At 42.3% G+C, this 20,549-nt stretch overlaps 2 protein-coding genes across 2 annotated transcripts in view; both read right to left on the bottom strand.

Annotated features, from left to right (window-relative positions):
• The window catches only part of LOC108799726 (beta,beta-carotene 9',10'-oxygenase-like), a 15,619-nt gene extending 15,373 nt beyond the window's left edge, over positions 1 to 246 (bottom strand). Inside the window, exon 1 of the mRNA XM_018571624.1 lies at positions 60 to 246. Coding sequence (XP_018427126.1) covers positions 60 to 184 — 125 coding nt within the window. The 5' untranslated portion in view covers positions 185 to 246. The remainder of the gene's footprint in view (positions 1 to 59) is intronic.
• Positions 247 to 13,144: 12,898 nt separating this feature from the next.
• The window catches only part of LOC108799722 (beta,beta-carotene 9',10'-oxygenase-like), a 33,227-nt gene continuing 25,822 nt past the window's right edge, over positions 13,145 to 20,549 (bottom strand). The window contains exons 8-12 of the mRNA XM_018571619.1: positions 19,965 to 20,132; positions 17,118 to 17,255; positions 16,148 to 16,330; positions 15,121 to 15,231; positions 13,145 to 13,261 (exon numbers count right to left, since the gene is read on the bottom strand). Coding sequence (XP_018427121.1) covers positions 13,145 to 13,261; positions 15,121 to 15,231; positions 16,148 to 16,330; positions 17,118 to 17,255; positions 19,965 to 20,132 — 717 coding nt within the window. The remainder of the gene's footprint in view (positions 13,262 to 15,120; positions 15,232 to 16,147; positions 16,331 to 17,117; positions 17,256 to 19,964; positions 20,133 to 20,549) is intronic.

Below are 20,549 nucleotides of genomic sequence, written 5' to 3'. Positions count from 1 at the left end.
TTTTATAAAAGCACACAAGGGGAAATTGAAAATTCAACAACAACAAATTACTTTCTTACTTGTCATTTCCAAACTCAAATCTGCCTGGTCCATTACGTAGCAGACTTCCTCGGATCCACTTTGGGATGGTACCTCTGACCTTGGCTGGAATCGGCTGGGGAGTTTCAGGCACAGTTTGGAACATAGGAGCTATGCATTCCACATCGGCCTGTGTGGAGAAACATACCCTCTCCCACGCACACCACTTCTTAACAACTACAACAAAACACAACATAAAAGCGTTAGAAAAAAAGCGCAGACTGAACATTATTTAGGTATAGCAATAAGAAATAAAACTTGCAAGACTATATTAATGTGATCTTATAGTTTAACAATCTTACCCTTCCAGCATCCGTGGAACAATTGTGGTTCATAAGATGCTGACAAGCTTTGCTAGAGTAATACATTTTACCATTCTTTGCTGCCAACCTTTTTTTGGGGTATTTTATCATTAGTATTCGCGCTTGTGGATGTCCCCCCCTTTGTATTTATAAATAAATGACAGCTGCAGCGAAAGACCAACAAAGCAAAAAACAATATGGCCACGAGAGTGCTAAAACAATACGCCGCGCTCCCCTTATTGTGAAACAGTTGAATAAGATCCCTTAATCTCCAAGTAGACCATAAAACAACCCCAAAACACACCTATGTGTGTATAGCACCGTATATCAAATGTACACATAAAATACAATAGTTATGGTGCAAAAAATATATTAAACAATGTGAAATAATGTGTGGCTCATTAATATTCAAAGATATGCAAATCAATCAGCATAAATCATCAAACAATGTGAATAGTGTGTACATATATAAAGAATGATCAAATCGCATTAATCACAGGACGCTACTTTCCCCAACCAAGTGATGGCTTCCAACAAGTGATGGCTATGAATCAAAAAAACGGTCTCCTCCTCACTTCCCATACAAATGGATCGTAGCCGGGATTTTAGCTCACCGATAAAGAAACAAATATACCGCACATAGCATAAAATCTCTAAAAAAATGTACAATGTACAGTGTACATTGCTGCTATCCTGTTCATTCCATTGTGGAGCTGCGTTAGGACTATTCGCCTGCTGAATATTGTGAGATATACCCCTTTGTGGGTTACAAGCTGGATCCACTTTTTATTAATGTAAGTTTTTGTTTTTTGCGCAAAATACATTTTTTTTAGATTTTATGCTATGTGCTGTATATTTGTTTCTTTATCGGTGAGCTAAAATCCCGGCTACGATCCATTTTATTGATTCAGAGCCATCAATTGTTTGGGGAAAGTAGCGTCCTGTGATTAATGCGATTTGACCATTTGAATCTGGTGAGTGGGGAGCATTGTTTTTTCTTCGAATTGGGATTATATGATTACACATGTACATTTTTTCATCACTGTTTGAACTGATCACGAGTCATCTTTGTCCTGTGAGGATCGGATAAAGTTTTGTCATTTATATGGACTTTAGTTATTTATATATTTATATTTTATTATTGATCATTCTTTGTATATGTACACACTATTCACATTGTTTGATGATTTATGCTGATTGATTTGCATATCTTCGAATATTAATGAGTCACACATTATATCACATTGTTTAATATATTTTTTGCACCATAACTATTGTATTTTATGTATACATTTGATAGACGGTGGTATACACACATAGGTGTGTTTTGGGGCTCTTTCTTTTGGGTATGTTTGAGTGAGAATTACTGCCACATATGGGGACCAGACACACCTACTCTACAGGGCACAGACCATAGACTTGTCTGGCTGCATTACTACGTCAACATCTAAAGCAGCCATTCTCAGCCAGTGTTCCGTGGAACCTTAGGGTTGCTCCAGAGGTTGCTAGGGGTTTCTTGAGCTGTGGCTAATTGACCTCCTATCTGATGGCATCTGCATAGTTTCAAATCCAATGACACTTGGTAGAGCCACCAGCATGTCTGTAATTCTGACCACCACTGTATGTAGAGCATTCTTCCAACTGACCACCAATGTAATTTTCCCAATGACCCACAATGGACTAATCTTAGTAGGGGTTCCCTGAGACCTGAAAATTATGTTAAGGGTTCCTCTGGGCTAAGAAGGCTGAGAAAGACTGAACTAAAAATTGTTTATTTCACGGCCAAATCCTAGGACCAGGAGACTTTTATTTTGAGAAAAACATCAGAAACAAAATGACACAATTTAGCTAAGAGGTGTCTTTGACTTTTAGTTACATTTTAAAACATAATTATGGACTGTGTTTAATACGGACACCTCTTGTACCAGTTTAAAAGCAAGTCCACAAAAAAACACTGATGACATTCTTTGGAAAACTCGGCCTTGTGCTGAAACATACTAATTTTGGTATAAAAGCCATGCATATTCTAGCTCGGACAAGATCCTGACACCTTGCCTCCGGCTCCAAGACACACAGCATACACTTATTATAGTAGTTCAATCTGATACCATGAAGTGTACCAAATGTGACTGAAATCCTGCAGACTTTCAAAGTACTCTGATCTCATGTCAGCAAAGCCAAAAGGCAAGAACAACAATCCCTACTATTCAGCTTTGGTGGAACTCACAGTGTACCTGTCGTTACTGTAACCCTAACTGCCAAGTGGTGTGAAGGAGCCAAAACAAGGTGGAGATAAAATAAGGATTCCTGAGATAAAATACCACTTCATGAGAAACAAAAGCTTTTAATAATTAAATGTCCATTTCATGGGGAAAAGTATGATAACATAAAGTAAAGAATGCACTAGGGCTGCAACTAATGATTATTTTCATAATTGATTCGTTCACCGATTATTTTTTTTGATTAATCGGAATAGAAAAAAATTAAATAAATACCATCCTTAATTTAAAATAAAATACACAAATGGAATGTTACAAACATAAAGTTTACTTCAGAATAAAACTGCATGCACTATTTTTTGCAAACGCACTGCACTGGAACACATAGAATTGAAGTACTGTGCGTTCCAGTGCCGGTGATCACACCATGGGCAGGAGGCGAGTTTGGGGTACTGTTGAAATGAATGGCATTGCAATGCACCTCCCGCAGCAGAATTTGTCAGGCTGAAACCGAAAATTACTTTTTTCCACCTTATAATTTTTTTTTTTTTTTACTAATTGCATTGTAAGCACATGGTGCTTGAATAGCTTCAGCCAGGGAATGATGGCTGCCAGTGACAGCAGAATGTAAATACAGCAGGTAGTGGGGTGGTGCAATAGCCAGCCTGCTATCGGCCATTTCAAATTGCAATAGCAGGCTGGCTACTGCACCCGTCCACTGCTTGCTGTGCCCTCCTCCTAGCATGGAGGAGAGAGCTAGGGGATCCAACCAACTAATCCATAATGAGAATAGTTGACAACTATTCTCATTATGGATTAGTTGGTTGCAGCCCTAGAATGCAGTTAAAGTAACCCACAGACGTCTTAACATCCTCTATAGTCCAGTGCAGCTACTTCATGACAAATGTTATCACAGTAAATAGTACAAACATGATGCTGGAGGTAATACTAGATGATTGAGATAAGATCAGAGCATCCGTCATCTCCAATTTGTACATAACCACATTCATCTACTCCTGACATAAACTACAGACATGCATCCCTATAGGGCAGGGTGTGCTCAGCTACTACACATGTGTTTCATCCAAAATGCATTAAATAAAATAAAGGAATGTTTACATAACAACACCAATCATTTATTGTAATCATGACAACAAAGACGTATTTCATGTGCACAGCTACGCTGAATCAATACAACTACATCAACTACTGAGCGAGCTATTTTATCTTTATTATATCTAACTTAATTTATTTACGAACAGATTTCTTCCTTGGTGGAGAAAAAGATACAAAGAGGGGGATTGAACTGGAGCAGAGAACATCTAGGGCAGCTTTGCATGGCAACCAATCAGATTTATCTTTTATTTTCAAAGCAAACTGAAGAGAGAAGCTGATTGGTTGCCATGGGCGACTGCTCCACTTTTGATTAATTCCACTCTATGGGGGGCAATTAAACATAACTGGAGCAGACAGAATCTGGGGCAGCTGCCCGTGGCAACCAAGCAGCAAATAACATTTGATTTTCAAAGCTTAACTGAACAAACTAAAGAGAGAGGCTGATTGGTTGCTATGGGCAATTGCTCCAGTTTCTGCTCCACTTTTGTTGAATTCCCCCATTGTAACCTTTTCTCCTCACAGAGGAAAAGCAGTACAGGGGCGGCTTCTCTGCACAGTGATCTCTGTGACTGGCGATCACAAGATTGGGACGTGGTCCTCTCTGCTCCTAATCCCTGGTTTGAGGTCAGGAGCTGACAAGGACAGTTCGGTCTAGGTGCTGGGGGTCGAGCAATTGAGCAAGGGGCACCACAAAGGAAAGCGCACTTCCATCATGCCGCATATATGTGTGAAGCCGTTGGGAACTGGTTTATTTGACGGTCACATAAAGAAGAACTCTGGGTTAAAGAAAAAAGAATCCTTGCAGAGGGGCTACTGTTGCACTGCAAGGGTTAACTGCTTGTTTTTCTCCAGGGGGGAAAATAAAGAAGAAATACTCACCAGATCCATGATCCTGCAACCGTGACCTCTCACCTCTCTCCCCCTCCTCTTCAACTGTATGTCCCTTGGCATCCTAACGTCTAATACAAGAGAATGGACTGCAATAGATGTGATGACATCAAGGGTCTTTAAGCCGCCAAAGCCTGGTGAAAAAAGGCTGTTGGACCAGTCAAGCAACCAGGCAGGACCAAGGATAGGATGAGCATTTCTTTATTTTTGCTCCCTAGACCAAAATGAGCAGCTAAAAGAGAAGAAGTATTGGGGGATTGTCCTCTTTCCAATACTTGGTGCCGGCGTGTGACACAGCAGCTGTCACATGCCGGCTCTATAGAGAGAATTGATCGATCACAAATCACTGAGCTCATAGCTTCTCTCTATAGAGAGCAATGACTGTCACTCACCGCTCCCCAAAGGGATTCCCCCTTCCCCTCTCTCTGTTTCTCCAGGCAGCTGGGCGGCTCTGCGCTTTCAGCACATAGTGGGCAGTAGCCTGCTACATACTGCGTTTGGGTTACAGGAGGACACTAGTAAATTTGCTCCTTTGACCCAAAAAAAAAGTTTGGCTATAGTTTTCTTTTAACCCTTGCAGTGCAGGGGTTAATTTTGGAACCTGCAGTTCTTCTTAAACGAATCTCCATTTGCAACTCACTTGTTGCACTCCAGTGCAATCTCTGCCAACACACTGCCAGCACAAACGCGGTTACATAAGCTGATCCAAGCAGCCACTTGCATAACATTGAGCCTTCACAGCTTCCGTACATTGCACAGCGCTGCCCCGAAGTTCCCAGTCCCCGGTCCATTGAATAGTGTGAAGGAGCAATGTGTATCCAGAGACTCACCTGACACCCGGAGCCCCCTGCTAATCCCCAGCACCCTCATCTTCCTGCCTTTGTAACACCGTCACCAGAAAACAACTCTGCACCCTGGAATTCGGACTCTGCAGTCCTATTGGCCGTTGCCGCTGTCAGTTAGTGAGCTTTACCCGGTGATTGGTCTCTGATGTCCGTTAAGAAATTGCATGACCCACATAACAATAGTCACGTGGTCGGTGTGACCCTTGTGCTACACTCTTTAGGTATACTGTGTGTGGTGATATGTACCCTGTAAAACAGCACAGTGTACGTCACAGGTCTGTGTACAGAGTATTCCCAAAATACCTATAATACTCGGCAGATGGGCAAAAATAAGATTTCCTATACTTTTATTCCAATCGTTGTTATGTCATTTCCAGCAATAGAATAAATCCATATTAGTTGTAAAGTCTACATAAGTCCAGGGTATTTACAAATTAACCCTTGCAGTGGGGCTACCCATGCACTGTAAGGGTTAACTGCTCTTTTTTTTGGGGGGGGGTGGTGGATTAGGCTTGCCACCTGTCCAGGATTCACCCGGACAGTTCGGGTTTTGAATGCTGTGTCCAGGTTTCATGGCACCAGAAACCCGGACACAAGTTAGTTCTTCAACACTTCCATGGCATGTCTATATTAAGGGTGTGACATGGAACTATTCTACATCCCCCTACCCCAAACTGTACTCCCACCTACCTGAATCACAGGGGGCTTCTCCTTGGCTGTGTGTGGCTCTATCTTATTCATTAGCTCCTATTAACTCCTTCATCCTCTTTTATTTTGTGTTTGCTGATTTATTTTCTTTACAGTTCACATGAACTTTTCTAGTTTTTGTCCATTTTTGTGTTTATTTCAGTAGCGTCACCACTGAGTTCAGTGTGCAGATAATATATCTGACAATGTAAATCCATGCCAGGAGAAAGCAACTAGGACTGATACATGCAAAACATCCTGCGCTGGATAGGTCTGGTCATCCTATGACTGTGCATGGAAGAGTCTACTGAGCATGGAAAACCAAGAGATTAAAGTGTACACATAGAAAACGAAAACCGATGGCAGGAGCTCAATGCAGGCTGCTAGGTGTGAGCTTTCTTCAGAGCATTGCAAGAGACTCAATATCCAAGGCCATCTCTTATGTAAATATCAACGTCATCTCCTGAAAAAGACTCCTTACAAGGGCCAATGCCAGCCTACCCTTCCTGGTGCCCTTGTAGTCAATACTCAATATTTCCAGGAATTTCACTGGCTGATCGATAATCGTTATCCAGCGCACTCCTAAATGTGTCGGATGTCAGGTCCCCCAATGCACATCCCAGATAGCAAGGATAACTTGCCACAAACTTGTGTCAGGGTGAAATTGTAATTCTTGTTAACTTGCTGCACACATTCCTGGCAAGTTGTAGACTTGCAGAACACTAGCAGCACAAGTTCTAGTTGACACTTTTTGAATTTGTAGCAAACTTGCTAGGCAAGTCTACAGCAAGAGTCCTGCAGGTCTTAGCAAGAGCTCTGCAAGTGTACTGCACTTTTGGAAAGCACGTTGATCTGGAGACTTGCTGTAATTGTGCAACAAAACTTGGCAAGTCTGCAATAGTTTAGCAAGTCATTTTCAAACATGCAGCTCAATTGCTTGCTATCTGGGATGTCATCTGATGCTCCCCGAAGTGCTGAAGATACAGGTATTAGAAAGTGACAGTGTCTCATTAGTGAGGCTGCCTATCGCATTCAATTGCCAACCACCTCCTGCATTCCATTAGTGAGGCTGTCTATCACATTCAGTGGCCAACCACCTCCTGCATCCCATTAGTGAGGCTGTCTATCACATTCAGAAGCCAACCACCCCCTGCATCTTATTAGCGAGGCTGTGTATCATATTCAGTGGCCAACCACCTCTGGCATCTTATTAGCGAGGCTGTCTATCACATACAGTGGCCAACCACCTCCGGCATCTTATTAGTGAGGCTGTCTATCAGATTCAGTGGCCAACCACCTCCTGCATCCCATTAGTGAGGCTGTCTATCACATTCAGTGGCCAACCACCTCCTGCATCCGATTAGTGAGGCTGTCTATCACATTCAGTGGCCAATCACCTCCTGCATCCCATTAGTAAGGCTGTCTTTCACATTCAGAAGCCAACCACCCCCTGCATCTTATTAGCGAGGCTGTCTTTCACATTCAGAAGCCAACCACCCCCTGCATCTTATTAGCGAGGCTGTCTATCACATTCAGTGACCAATCACCCCCGGATCTTATTAGCGAGGCTGTCTATCACATTCAGAGGCCAACCACCTCCTGCATCTTATTAGCAAGGCTGTCTATCATATTCAGTGGCCAACCACCTCCTGCATCCTTTTATCGAGGCTGTCTATCACATTCAGTGGCCAAGCACCCCCTGCATCCTTTTATCGAGGCTGTCTATCACATTCAGTGGCCAACCACCTCCTGCATCTTATTAGCGAGGCTGTCTATCATATTCAGTGGCCAGCCACCTTCTGCATTCCATTAGTGAGGCTATCTATCACATTCAGTGGCCAACCACCCCCTGCATCCTTTTATCGAGGCTGTCTATCATATTCAGTGGCCAACCACCTCCTGCATCCCATTAGTAAGGCTGTCTATCACATTCAGTGGCCAGCCACCCCCTGCATCCTTTTATCGAGGCTGTCTCTCACATTCAGTGGCCAACCACCTACGGCATCTTATTAGCGAGGCTGTCTATCACATTCAGTAGCCAACCACCTCCTGCATCTTATTAGCGAGGCTGTCTATCCTATTCAGAGGCCAACCAATCCTATTGTCAGTTTACTCATTTTGTGTTTTCTACTAAAATAAAAAGAAACGATTTAACAAAAATGTTTTATTTCATTTAGAAAGCACCAAAACATTTTGCTTTGGGATTCCATAATACATAACAGGGAAATGACTAACAGAAATAAAGATTTATGAAGACATTTTACATCTTACACGTTTTATAATATCCATGTGAAACAGAAGAAAGTGAATGAGAAAATCCAAAACTTAAAAGTAGTATATATACAAGGTTAGAATTTCATATGACAGAAGTCATTTTTGGAACGTTTGTTCGAATATCTATCGCTTAGTGTGGTGCAATCGACAGACAAAACGACAATGTTCCCGAACATTTTTGAGCATGTTGGAAAATTTTTCTCGATCAAACAAAGTTCTAACAGTCAATGTGGTTTTTGTCCAGAAACTCCATTTAAAAATAGAATGGTAAATAAAAGCGGAAATTAAACAAAATTTCAAAACGACAATCAGAAAGTTTTTTATGCCTGTATCCAACGTTCTGGCAGTATTTTTCGTATGAACATTCGTGCAAAAATCTACCCATGTATACCCAACGTATGCTAGGTGGTAGTAGAACCAGGAACATGAGCTGAAGAATCTAACTGCTGGAGTTCCTCTGAAAGTTGACTTATTGCAGTCAGTTCCTGGACATCCATGGAGAAAGAAAATTGAACTATTGGAGCGGGAAGAGAGCTCGCCTCCTCTGACACGTCTCCTCTCCGCCCCGCTTGGCCTCCTGACAGCTTCTCTCCTCCCCGCCGGGAGCCGGTGGGTGTCCCCTCTGATCCCTGCTGCCTCTGCCGACACAGGCCGGGGGAGAGCAGGGGGGATTGGAGGGGACACAGACCGGTGTCCTGCGGGAAAGAGAGAAGCTAGGAATGCACCAACTTTTCGGCCGTATTTTCAGCCGCTTTGGTACTGTCTGCATTTTGCCCATAGTACCATTTTCGGCGAAATTTCGGTGCATCCCTAATTGAGCTTATTGACAACTCACCATTACATATTTGATGAAGAAAAACTATGTACCAGTCTGTCCAACAAGACCCAGTTATTCCATCAATAAGCGTCAGAGGTGAAGCCAGGCTGCCAATCAAACCCTGCATGTCAAATACACCTCCACTTATCCTGTGACAGTCATTGGTCACTGTTCTCTACAGATGTCAGCAGCCAGGAATAGTGGTTAGATATGGAGTTAAGGGCTTAGCTGCTGACTTTCAACAAAAAAGTCAAGATTTGCATATCAATGCAAGCGCTGTTTGGTCTGCTCTGGCTGCAAGTTCTCAGGAAGGAATCAATGCTTTTGAAATAACTGATGGAGCAGATTATAAAATGACCACCATGTTTATATGACTGTGGAAGGGAAAGGTTCACTTTAAAATGACAACGCATTGTTGTGAAACAATAAAATAAAGAGAAGATGCCTCCTGTTCCTATAGACACAAAACATGAACTCCCCAGAATATAAGGCAAATGTAGTAATATGTCCCCATGGAATGGTATTAGCACATAGTAACTGACTTGATTCTCCCTGAGGAGCAAATCGAATGATGTAAACACTCATATTTACTGGTTTATACTCTAAAATTGTATTTCCTGCTTCCAGCTGTTCTGTAACCAGATCATTTTTTATCTTAAGAACTATAACTGGTATTTACAAAATACTAGTAGATAGACCTCAGAGGAAATGGTTGTATTTTATCATTTGTGTGTTTGAGTTGTGTAAAAGGATGCAGTTGTGTACATAAATGTTACATATTTTCAATAAATATGGCATGTGGAGCACAAAACTACTAAATTCAAAATTCAGCTCAGATTAAAACAATTTGAAGTGGGCTAAGATTGCAGGGATCCCAACCTGAAAAAAGTCATTCAGGGAGGTGCCCTTCTCATTTCAGGGAGGTGCCCTCTGTCAACCCTCCCTTGCAACAACAAGGAAGAGAGCACGCCCCTGAAATGATGGCAGATAGCAAAGAAGCTATTGCTTCCCCTGCTATCTGTTGTTTTTTTTTTTAGTAATCTGACAGCTGCTGCCGTCAGAATAAAAAAAAAGCATAGGAATGAATAGCTAGGCTGCTATTGGCTATTTCAATTTGCAATAGCAAATAGCAAGCTGGCTATTGCACCCGCCCTCTGCTGCTGTCAGTCAGGACCTGATGGAGAACTTTAGGTCCACCTGTACTGATTGACAGCAGCAGTGGGCGGGTGCAATAGCTAGTCTGCTACTGGCTATTGCAGATAGCAATCCAGCTATTCATTCCTATGCCGTTTTTTTTTTTCTGACCGACGGCGGCCGCCAATGTCAGAAAAGAAAACAGAGCAGGGAAAGGTTTACTCTGCTAGATCGAGCAGAGTAAACCTTTCCGGGAGAAAATGTTTCTTTACCGGGTGTGCGGGAGCCGCTATCTAATAGCGGGATACTCCCGGAACATCCGGGAGAGTTGAGATGTCTGAGATTGACAGATAAACCCAATCTGTCCTCCAGTGGTGAGCAGGCATACCTGATGTTCCAGAAAACAAAAGGGAACACAGCGCCACCTCCGTGTGTAAAATCGTTTATTACAATAAATAAAACAAGGGATAAAAGTACTCACAAACAAACTTAGGGATGTCCCGATGCCACTTTTTCAGGCCCAAGTACAAGTACAAGTACAAGTACATCCCCTCATGTACTTGCCGATACCAATTACCTTTTTCTTAAAGGGACAGGTGACTTTAAATGATCCATAGTACAACTACATGTTATGTACTTTGGATCATGGTTTAACCTATTCATGTTAGCAGTGGAGAATTGTAACTCTATTGCTGGAGTGTAGTGGAGGTGTGTGCTGTATATATGTATTACATATACATTACACACGTCCAGTACACTATAGCAATAGATTTACAGCCAGCCCCATCCCAGCTTCCCTTACTCACAGTTTCATGCCGATCCCCGTAGCCTCATGCGGTGCCTCTTGGAGTCGGCACTGGGCAGGATCGCTGCATCGCATCTCGGTGCTCAGCTTGTGGGAGGCGCTCACAATTCTGCCCTGCTAACATGAATAGGTTAAATCATGATCCATAGCACATATACAGCACATACGTCCCGTACACTGCAGTAATAGTTACAATTATCCCCTGCTAACATGAATAGGTTAAATCATGATCCATAGTATATAACATGTAGTTGTACTATGGATCATTTAACCCATTCATGTTAGCAGGGGATCATTGTAACTCTATTGCTGCAATGTACGGGGCATTTGTGCTGTATATGTACAGTACATATAGACATACAATTCTGCACTGCTAACATGAATGGGTTAAATGATCTGTAGTACAGGGCTACATATCATGTACTATGGATCATTTAACCCATTCATATTAGCAGAGGATAATTGTAAATCTATTGTTCAGTGCATTCTATATGTAGTATATAGTACATGTACATATAGAGTGCCTGCAACAATACATTTACAATGATCCTCTGCTAACATGAATGGGTTAAATGATCCCTAGTACAGGGCTACATACAGATCATTTAATCCATTCATGTTATTATGTATTGTCTGCACTGTATTAGCAGTATATACTCTATATGTAGTATATAGAGTATATACTGCTAATACAGTGCAAACAATACATAATTGCTTAATAAATCCCCCACCTAAATTAGGACCCGGAGACTGCCAGATGACCCCGCTCGGAGCGCCGCCCACCGGAGCAGCAGTGACGCGACGCTCGGCGAGGTAAGTAAGAAGAAAAAAAAAAAACATAGCGCAAGCTTCGGCGCTAGGCTTCGGGGCATTTTGACAAGTATAAGTACTTGTCAAAATGCCCTGTATCGGGCCCGATTCCGATGCTAGCATCGGTATCGGGACATCCCTAAAACAAACGTTTTCATCAGGCTTTAACAACAAACGAGAGGCCACACTGTCTGTTGACCCAACATGGTATCCCCCCGACTATGTAACACGGTAGTATCCGGTCACATCAACGTCCACCGACCGCAGTCAGCCAAGATTGACGCGTTTCAGGGGCAAGCCCTCTTCCTCAGAATCAAAAAAGTCAAGATTTGCATATCAATGCAAGCGCTGTTTGGTCTGCTCTGGCTGCAAGTTCTCAGGAAGGAATCAATGCTTTTGAAATAACTGATGGAGCAGATTATAAAATGACCACCATGTTTATATGACTGTGGAAGGGAAAGGTTCACTTTAAAATGACAACGCATTGTTGTGAAACAATAAAATAAAGAGAAGATGCCTCCTGTTCCTATAGACACAAAACATGAACTCCCCAGAATATAAGGCAAATGTAGTAATATGTCCCCATGGAATGGTATTAGCACATAGTAACTGACTTGATTCTCCCTGAGGAGCAAATCGAATGATGTAAACACTCATATTTACTGGTTTATACTCTAAAATTGTATTTCCTGCTTCCAGCTGTTCTGTAACCAGATCATTTTTTATCTTAAGAACTATAACTTGTATTTACAAAATACTAGTAGATAAGTACTTACCATATATGTTTCTGCCTAAGTAGTATACAATTACTTTGACGTCTAGGCATAACAAGCTAAAACAAGTTGAAAAGTACATGTGAAAAGAGGTTTACTAAGAACTGTATCAGTATGAAAGGCACGTTTCACATTAAAGCAAATCTCTCAGCCATCTTAAATAGTCTGGCCAAGGAATAGTCCCAGGACCCTGTTATAGTCTTTGTGTGCCAGAAAAGGTTGCTCGTTGTGCACCTATGATCTTAGTTTAACATTTTCACCAAGGGCTCATTTCCCTGACTTCAGGGATAATATCTTCACTCATTGCTAAAGATGGTAATAGGGGCACCTTGTGCTACCTGCTTAGACAGGACTTTATACTTAAAAAAATTTAATTTGCTGACAGATTCTCTTAGATTACTGTTGAGGTAAGAACATTCCATGGAATCCATAAGGCATTTGTACAGGAATTTCAGCTCGGGCAATTTCTGTGAAGACTTTGGCATCTAGGATAAGCAGAAATGTTGTTTTATCCTACAAGGAAGCAGAAAATAATTACTCCATGTTTGTATGAAAATGTTTATATATTTATTATAAGTATCATAGATTTATAGGTTGGAGCATGTGTTTCTTGGGCTCAGTGCACATAAATACAGCCCACTGACTTCTGATTGGCGCCAAAGGGAGACATTTGCTATGTGTCCTTGCATACATTTAACTATACTATAGTTCTTGATGTGTAGCCACAAATATGCCAATAAAAGATAAGCATTGGATCTGCGCATGCGTGATGATGTCCCAGTGAGGTGTCACCTGGTGGTCTCTCCGGGTGACACCACACCTCAGGATGCCCCTGGCTTTAGCAATCATGTGTACAGCAATGTATACTGTATATACAAGCCATAGGTCCAGTCACATAGATGAAAGCAGTACAAAATATTCCAGGTCCATGGAGCTGTAGGGCTCCTGTATGCTCAAAAGGTAATCAGCTATCTCCACACGCTGTTTACTGGGGGTTCTGAAGGCTTCCAATGAATACAACTATGGCAAAATTATTCATACAGCTTTCAAACAATGTCCTTTACAGAACAGTAGAATGCACTGCTTTATAGGAGCAGATTTACAGGTCGACCACATGAGCCATGGACTAAGTAGGGCACTAGTTATACCCTCACATGACTACCAGACTGATTCATGCGGGTGCTCCCAAGAGCCTTCTCAGTGGCCTGGGTGTCAGACCTAAAACCACAATTGTTTCCATATAAGAATGTGCCCCCCAGGTACAGTCAGCTGCACTAGCGGTACCAATTCATTATAAAGCTACTCCTCTGCACCAGCAGTATGCTTTCCTTCCAGCCAGTGGCGGAACTACCGCCAGTGCAGGCGGTGCGGGCACACCAGGGCCTCGGGCCTGTAGGGGGCCCAGCACTAGGGGGCAATGTGTATAGATAGGGGGCAATGTATATCGATAGGGGCAATGTGTATAGAGAGGGGGGCAATGTATATAGAGGGGGCAATGTGTATCGATAGGGGGCAATGTGTATAGAGAGGGGGCAATGTATAGAGGTGGCAATGGAGAGAGAGAGAGAGATGCAAGATGGGGGGACAATGTGTATATAGCGAGATGGGGAGTTTATATATAGGAGAGGGGGGTAAGGTATATGTAGAGAGGAGTGCAATGTATAACGAGATAGCACCGGATCGGTATCCAGCAGCCAGCGGGCCACCAGTCTCTGCGCCGGGAGTATCATCCGGGACACTCCCGGCACAGAGATGGGGGGCCCGTCAGCCGCCGGATACTGATCTTAACATCTGACAATCCAAAATGGGGGGGGGAGGCGACGCACTGAAATGAGGGGGCCTGTCCGCCGGCTGAGATAGTATGGGTCCCGCCGGCCGCTGTGAGGAGGGAGCCGCGGAACAAGGAGGCACTGAAGACAGCCCTGCAGGCACATCATGAGGCCGCTGCCCCGCTGAGAGAGTTAGCTGCTGAGAATCATGATGACTAATGCTTGGGAAAACAATTTATGAAATATTTTGTTGGTCAGTGTAAGTTTGCGGGATCTGGATTCATTATTAAAAGTTATGAAAATTGTTGTAGCTCATATATTTTGATTGTTACACAGTTGCCAGTATTGCTGGGTAAAAAGTTAGGACATATAAGGCTCAAGAAGGCTCAATCCACAAAGCGTTAACACAATGATAAGGCTCTTTAGTCATGTGACTTTAAAGTACTATTAAATTAGTATTAAACTCTTTACTGATAATTAAAATAACCAGTGGTGCTCGCTCTTTGCCTTCTTAGACATGGCAGTCTTCTGCTATCTATGCATGCACAGTGTACAGTATATATTTTATGTTACTTTGTTGAGATGTTTGCGATTCAAATCTACCTGACGGGGAGTGAGAACAGCTGAGAGGATAACTCCATCATCTTCTTCATTAGAATCTGGTCTAGGCACAAACACTGGCTCCGAGGGATAGAAACCATCTTCTTGCCAAATCTTACAACCAAAAACATGCACATGTGACTAACACAACAAATATGAATGTTAATCAATGTTAATGTGACATAAGGATTTTTCTGTCTTAAAATATGAGTGGATAGTAATTAATGAATGCAAAGCAGGATGGAGCTGTCAAACTAACAGCTCTGTCCTGCAGATTACATAGGGATTGTGCAGCTCTTCCATTGTAATCATCGGAGCTCAGTGACAGCGGTTTGCTGCCCTCTGTTTATTAGGAGCTATGTTGAGTGGGCAGCTGTCGCTGGCAGCGGAGCTTCACGAGAAGTGCCTCTCCTGTTTCTTCCTCAGTGCAGCTATGGGTACATCCACCAATGTCTCTTCAATTACTACTCTCAGTAAGGCTTATTGGTAGAAACACTACATTTGGCCCAATAATCCTTCTCGGCCAAACCTAGCCCTCTATGGCAAAAACACTGATGACATCCCTGTGGTTTTTTTTTTTTTCAATCAGCAGATATTGTGAGGAGGTAGATAGTGGACATAATAGGACCAGTTTGATACCCAACACATTTTGTACTCAATCATACAATAATTTTCCTCCTATTGGACAGTGAGGCAGCTAATGATGAGCTAACAGTGAGATACCAAAGTGTGCAGGACTGAGCTCTCTCCCACAGTGATTTCCATAAATAGGTGTCCTTTCCTTTCTGGGCCCCTGGGGCACTCGAAAAGAAAACTGTGCCAAAAAGCAAGAAGCGGAAGGTGCTATTATGGTATGTAAGTGGCAGTTTAGTGATGTTACATCGCATAAACTTTAACTGTATAGTAACTAAATCTGACATGCTACACGTGATGGAAAAAAAAGGACTGGGAAGGTTTTTTTTACCATTTAAAAAGTAGAAACACTAAACATTTTCTCCAGTTCCCTAAAAGGAAACAAATATATTATCACCTTCATTTCCTTGGTTACCACATCCATCTTAATAAGGCTGCTTCCAACAAGATGCCAAAGTCCACATCCATAAAAATAACGGTACTTTTTGGTGTTGTATTTGGAATAATTGATGGCTGGGAAGTCTAGGCTTCCAACATCTTCAAACGTTTCATTATACAGGTTCTCATGAGTGCACCACACCTGGGAAAAGGGCATGCCCGGGGGCAGATTTTATTTTACTAATTCCTATATAGAAAGCCACATGTTTTGTAACAATAGAGTAACATTTTCTATCTTTATTGAATTATGTTTCTTTTAATAATTCAAGCAACAATGATAATCATGTGCTAAAAAAATTAACTCATAGAAGACCATTGCAAACTATCTTCCACTGATTGACCTAACCACAGTTAGGATAGAACTATGGCCTCCAATAAACAAACAGCTGCTACACTTATTTATGGGTGCATCTACGCTTATAATTTCCCCTGCAAAGTCCCACAAATACCTGTTTATCTTGCCATTAAAGCCCATTTACTGCTGAGTCCTGTGATGTTGTGGCCACAATGCTGCACTGCTCCTGAATTCAGAGCACAGTTCTCATGTGGTCTGTGCCTGTTTGCACTACAGTGGGAAAAAAATCCCATTGTAGTGCAGCCTCTTGTGAACCCCTCACAGTAAGAAGGTTTCTAGTGAGCTTGCCCCCTCACTGCAAGGCATCCACAAGTGGCAGGCAGGCTTATATCAGCCTGTGCTGTTGGTTATTAGAAATTCTTATCTTAATGTTGCTGCTGCTTAGCATACTGTATATCACACCATAATGGTATTTGATAGATCTGTTCAATTCATTGGGAAATCTTTGTGCCTGTGAACATTTGGTATTTGGTACATATTGGTAGTGACCAGCTATTTTATTTTAAATACTGAAGCAAACGAAGAGACATATAATTTGCATGTATGACCTTTCAAAGACCACATGTAAACTTACCTTTCCAAAGTCCTGACTAACAGCAGTAGCTGTTGTATAATCTAGAGGACTGAGGTTTGCATCCTGTGGTGTGTCACCGTCAATATTGAGAGGAAGCACAAATCTGCGAGGGAGAGACTTGGCCACTGAATTATAGAGCTGATAAAAAAAAGATGCATTTTAGATTATAAAAGACATTTAGTTCTTAGTAAAGAAAAAAAACTGCTTAATTATAACAATATTACACTGCTGTTCGGGATCCAACAGTATAAGGGGTCCAGTAAGGTCTAAATTCACTATGGCCATGTGGTTACAATGTAACCATAGCATTTGTAAAGTATAAACCGATAGTTTAGGTACTATACTTCTGGTTGTGAATGTTCAGGTTGTATGGTATAAGACCTGAGAACAGGTCTGAGAACCGTCCCATCTTGCAGACATTCCACATATTCAAAAAATATCCTAAACTATTCATGTGTTTATAGGCAACAACTTACATTTTGTATCCTAAGAAAAGATGGAGCTTGCCACAGTTTGCACCTCTTGCTCTTATTAAGCAAACATGAAACCTGTACTTTGCCCACACTGGGCAAAGAAACATGTTAACTTCATTTTAGGAAATTGCCTTCCTTTTGCTCCCTTGTACAACTGATTCACTGGCAGAAAAATCAAAAGTTGTGAATAATTTCCGACTGAATCTTACACAGGCTGAGCAAACTCCACCTGACCCAGGGGACAGAGAGTAGGATTGCTGATTAGCTTCTGAAACATCACATGCTGTATTGTTAGGATATAGGTGAAGTGTAAAAGATTATAACAAAGGGCTCTTAAGTCCAGTTTTAGTCCCTTTTAACAGCTAAGAAACATCTGCTTTGTGTTTACATCATAGGGCTTTCAGGCTGAGAAGATATAGCTGTGATTTCAGTGCTTCTGTTGTGAACTTTAATTATTAATTTCCCCAATTTCCCCACAGTGACTCTAGCTACAGATGTTACTTGGGTTACGATTTTAAAGAGCTTTTACTGCTTGATTAGACTATATAAATAGTTTATTGTGCCTAGTCTGCGCACAGGTTTTCTTGAGAAAATATTTTATTGTTTTACATATTAAGGCACAACGGTGCATGCTATTTGTGTCCAATGAGGGCACCAGGCATAGCAATGCATACAATGATACAACATACAGCCATGCTTAAGGTCTAAATAGAAAAATAACAAAAAAATTAACAATAACAACCGTTACTACAGGTCAGAAGGAAATGCCCCCCTCGGGAAGCTTCCAATTACAGGCGGGGGGAAAAAACGAAATTCCCTACAGTGCTCACTTGGCCAAAACCATCTGCTCATGTACTTAGTAGCTAGGGGCTCGGTCACCTCCTGTTTATTGTAGTAGAACATCTCTTGCAGGGTGGCCTCCGGCCTCTCCTGGGCTAACCAGATGACTCTAGCTCCAGTTTTATCTTAGGATCCACATATGGGCATTATGTCCCCCTCAGACTCTTGCTGCACAGTCTACCACTGAGTTCGTGCACTCCAACCAGCTATCCCAAACTTTATGGAATTTGTTAGGGCTTCCCCTGTGGGCATATGTGTCTTGGTACAAAGGAAGATTATCATTTACCAACTTCTTCCAGAAGGACAAGTCCGGCGGGGCCGGCTTCTTCCAGTTCATGGCTATAGCCTTGCGGGCATAAAACAAGGTCAAACCTATCAGCGTGCGTTCAGCTCTGGTCGGAGCTACGTCCTCCACCAGGCCCAGAAGACACACCCTGGGTGATAGTGGCAGTGGCAAGGAGGTGACCCCAGAAATAAAGTCCACTATAGAGCCCCAGTAGGAGGAAATGAGGGGGCACTCCCAGAAAACATGGAAGAAGTTCCCCTCCCGACATGTGCATCTCCAGCAGGCCGGAGAGATGGCTGTGTTCATTTTATGTAGACGGTGGGGTGTGTAATAGGCTCTATGAAGAATTTTGAATTGTACCATCCTATCCCTTATTGCTACCAATTGCCTAAACGGTTCGTCCCAAATGTCCTCCCAGTCCTCCTCATCCAGATCAGGAATGTCCCCCCTCCACTTGGATTGTAATGCTGTTAGGTTGGAGGAAGTCAGGGTCTGCAGGGTGTTGTAGAGACAAGAGGCCGGCTTAACCAGTCCCTCTGTACTTGCAAGTGATTCCAGGGGGGACTTGCCTATGTTAATCCTACATCCCGGAAACTGAGAGCTGAAGGCGTGGGAGAGCTGTAGGTATCGTAAGCCAAATTTGGATGGGATGGGGCGGCAACTGGCTAGATCGGTGAATGACATCAGGGAGTTGGCCACTACTATATCAGATATTAATTTAATTTTACGCTTAGCCCAAAAAGCAGGATCCGCAATTGTGTAAAAGTGGGGCAGTTGGGGGTTATTCCACAAGGGGGTGTCTGGAGAGATAACTGTAGCAGCCCCAGGACACCAGGCCAACCCGTGCGCCAGGCCCTGATAGTAGTTTGCATGGATGGAGTGAGAGGGTACGGGGCTCTCGGTCCTCTATATAGTAGGCCCTTCAGTGCCTCCACCGATTTCAGGATGGCCGCCTCCAACATGACCGAGGAATTTCTGCGCACAGGTTTACATTAACGCTAATGTGATACCTGAGAACATTAAAAGCCTCTGCTTAAGTTGTTAAATAATAATTTAAAAAAAACAAGAGAAAATTAGGAAAAACTATGCCATGATCAGCCCATGTGCCTAGATGAATGTTAACAACAAATTTGTCAGTTGTGCCTGATTTCCCAGGACCCATTTCCCAGCTGAAATCTAGCTTGCAAATCACGTGTATGTATCTCCTCTTTGTGTCTACTGATGTCTTTAATTTCAGTGAGACAATACCTCATCCAAAGCTTTCCCAGATTTGTGCAGGTTTTGCAGCTGAAACAGATGTACAGCATCCCCATTATCTTGACAGCAGAGATCAAGCACAATGCAGCCCTGGTCTTCATAGGCATTTATTTGATGAAACATTGCAAAGGCGTTGGTATGGTATGTCACGGAATGGAGCTGTAGGAGAAAAGATACTGATGAACATCTCACAATGGTAAATTGCAGGCATGACCAGAGATCATGTAGCCAATTGTGGTAAGGTGATATAATTCCACCTTAAATCAACTCAACTTATTTGCCCATTAAGGTATATCTGTATAAGAGAAATTTCAGGTAAACAGGAGTCCAGCTTCCACTTCGAACATAACTCATTACCATGGCTGTATTTAAAACCCAACACCAAGTCGGGTACAAACATTTCCATCCAGTCCTTAACTCCTGCCTTAAACTTCACCAATTCCCCATGCATTTATATATATAAAATTAATGCTAAAATAAACATAAAATTAATTTTCTTATTAATTTTGGAAAGTGAATGTTGCATGTCTGGAAATCAACAGTGAAAGACATGTATTTTAAAACTCTAAAAGCAAG

The sequence above is a fragment of the Nanorana parkeri genome, unplaced genomic scaffold, assembly GCF_000935625.1.
Source record: "Nanorana parkeri isolate BGI_ZX_2015 unplaced genomic scaffold, ASM93562v1 scaffold1795, whole genome shotgun sequence".
Lineage (NCBI taxonomy): Eukaryota > Metazoa > Chordata > Amphibia > Anura > Dicroglossidae > Nanorana > Nanorana parkeri.
This window is presented reverse-complemented; position numbering and strand designations above follow the sequence as displayed.